The sequence below is a fragment of the Hibiscus syriacus genome, unplaced genomic scaffold (genome assembly GCF_006381635.1).
Source record: "Hibiscus syriacus cultivar Baekdansim isolate YM2019G1 unplaced genomic scaffold, ASM638163v2 tig00002338_pilon, whole genome shotgun sequence".
Taxonomy (NCBI): Eukaryota; Viridiplantae; Streptophyta; class Magnoliopsida; order Malvales; family Malvaceae; genus Hibiscus; species Hibiscus syriacus.
Window position 1 is genome coordinate 527425 of NW_024061926.1, and position 2310 is coordinate 529734.

The following is a 2310-nucleotide window of genomic DNA, read 5'->3' on the forward strand; positions in this document are numbered from 1 at the left end:
AGACATATTTAAACTCTTTATTCTACCTTTCTTTATCCGAGATGTTTTGGAAATTTTGGTGAAAACGAGATAGCAAATAAATGTGTTCCATGATTTATCAAGTCGTCTTAACATATTTGTTAAAATATCATAATGGATAAATCAGTTTAACAGAAATTGTCGTGAAAGTAACATTTGTTACTGATTTTATTTCTGAATGTTGATTATGTCCGTTAACAAACTGAAAATAAACTAAAATTAATTTTTTGGTTATTGGAATTAATAATGATTCCAATTCTATTTATTTACAGAAAAAATGGAGACAGGAAGCTCCACAGGTTTACCCAAGTTGGATGCTGGTACTGGTTCAGAATCCAAATCTGAATGTGGGTCAATTGGCAGTGGCAGTTTACCACAACTAAAAGCCAAAAAATTCTTTGGAGAGAATTTCAAGATGTGGCAACAGAAAATGCTTTTCTATCTGACCACGATGAATCTTTCTAAGTTCTTGAAGGAAGATCCTTCTGTTTTTAAAGAGGGAGAAGGAGAAGGAGAAGGAGAGGTAGACAATATTATTGCCTTCAATATTGTTAATGCTTGGAAGCATATTGATTATATATGTAGGAACATAATTTTGAATAGTCTATCAGATTCACTATATCTGTTATATGTTGGTTATGAAACAACTAAGAGGTTGTGCAAGGCATTGGACCATAAATATAAAGTTGAAGATGTTGGAGTTAAAAAGTTTTTAGTTGCCAAGTTCTTGAATTTTACTATGGTTGCCTCTAAACCAGTGGTGAAACAAGTGGAGGAACTCCAACTAACTGTTAGTGGAATTCTTGCTGAAAGAATGGTCATAGACAAATCCTTTTAGTAACCGCTTTTATTGAAAAATTACCTCCTGAATATAGTGACTTCAAGAATTACCTGAAGCACAAAAAGAAGGAAATGACCATGGAAGAACTAATTGTCAGACTTCAAATAGAAGAAGACAATAGGGTCAATACAAAAAAGTTCAATAAAGAAACCTTCAAAGAGGCTAAGGCAAACTTGATGGAAGTCAAGAACTTCAAGAAGGGAAAACAACCCAAAAATAGGTCGAAGTTGAGACCTAAAGGTGGAATTTCCAAGAAGGAGAAATTCCAAGGAAAGTGCTTTAACTGTGGAAAGATGGGGCACAAGTCCACTGAGTGCAGACATCCAAAGAAAGCCAAAGCTCACGAGGCTAATGTTGTGGAAAGAATAACTCAGGATATGGAGGACATATATCTATGTGATGTGATCTCTAAAGTTAACTTGGTTGACACTAATCCAAAAGAATGGTAGCTTGATACTGGAGCCACACATCATATTTGTCGCGACAAGGATTCTTTTTATAAATTAACAACTTGCGACAATAGGGAGAAGCTCTACATGGACAATGCTGCAAGTTCCAAAATCAAGGGGAAGGGTATTGTAGTCTTGAAGATGACCTCTGGAAAAGAACTTAAGCTACAAAATGTGTTGTATGTACCTGACATACGAAAAAACCTTTGTCGAAACGGTCCTCGCCAGGCTTTTTAGCGGTTTTTTCGAGAATCTATCTAACTTAATTTTGGTAACATATCGGGTTTTAAATAAATACAAATTTGGAGTTGCCATCGACTTTTGGGGTTAGGTAAGTTGAATACCTAAAAAATACCTTTTAAAATAATTTTAAAAGATAAAAAAAATCGATCTACGATTGACCAGAGATTCATTTTGAAAAGGCTTCGGGAGTCGGTTATGTGTGGGGAAGGATTAACACCCACACAACGCCCAAAATTGGTACTTACAGGATTATACGTCATCTTAATAATTAAAATTGGTAAATTTAAATAATATTTAACTTATGATACTTAAAATATAAAAATTGGATATTATTTTATATAAATAATTATTAGAAACACACTCATTTTTAATTAAGGTGCATTTCTATAAATTACTCGAGTAAAATAACACTTAAAAATATTACACTTAACACATATTAACAAATATATAAATACATTATTAAGATAATAAATATGTTAAATTTAGTGATTGAATTATAAAACTACAAAAGATCAAGGCAATAATAGTAAATACTTAATATATTAGGTACTGGCAGTGTAATTTATCCTTAATCATTTATTAGGGATCAATAAAAAATTTACTAAAATGATAGAACTAAATTGGATATTTTACCCAAAACATATATATATATTAGTTAGTGATTAAAATAGAAATAAATAAAATTCTAAGACCAAATTGAAATACATAGAAACATGATTTCTATGACTAAAATGAAATTTTACACAACCATAGGGACTG

At 31.6% G+C, this 2310-nt stretch overlaps 1 protein-coding gene across 1 annotated transcript; it reads left to right on the forward strand.

The window, feature by feature from the left end:
- The first annotated feature begins 295 nt into the window (after positions 1 to 295).
- On the forward strand, positions 296 to 856 carry LOC120144851. The gene has a single exon (XM_039158812.1). It carries the CDS (start codon positions 296 to 298, stop codon positions 854 to 856), a length of 561 nt encoding a protein of 186 aa, XP_039014743.1.
- Positions 857 to 2310: the final 1454 nt, after the last annotated feature.

What these genes read in the sequence shown, in the direction of transcription:
- LOC120144851 (XM_039158812.1), top strand. Translation starts at nt 296, where the DNA reads ATGGAGACAGGAAGCTCCACAGGTTTACCCAAGTTGGATGCTGGTACT.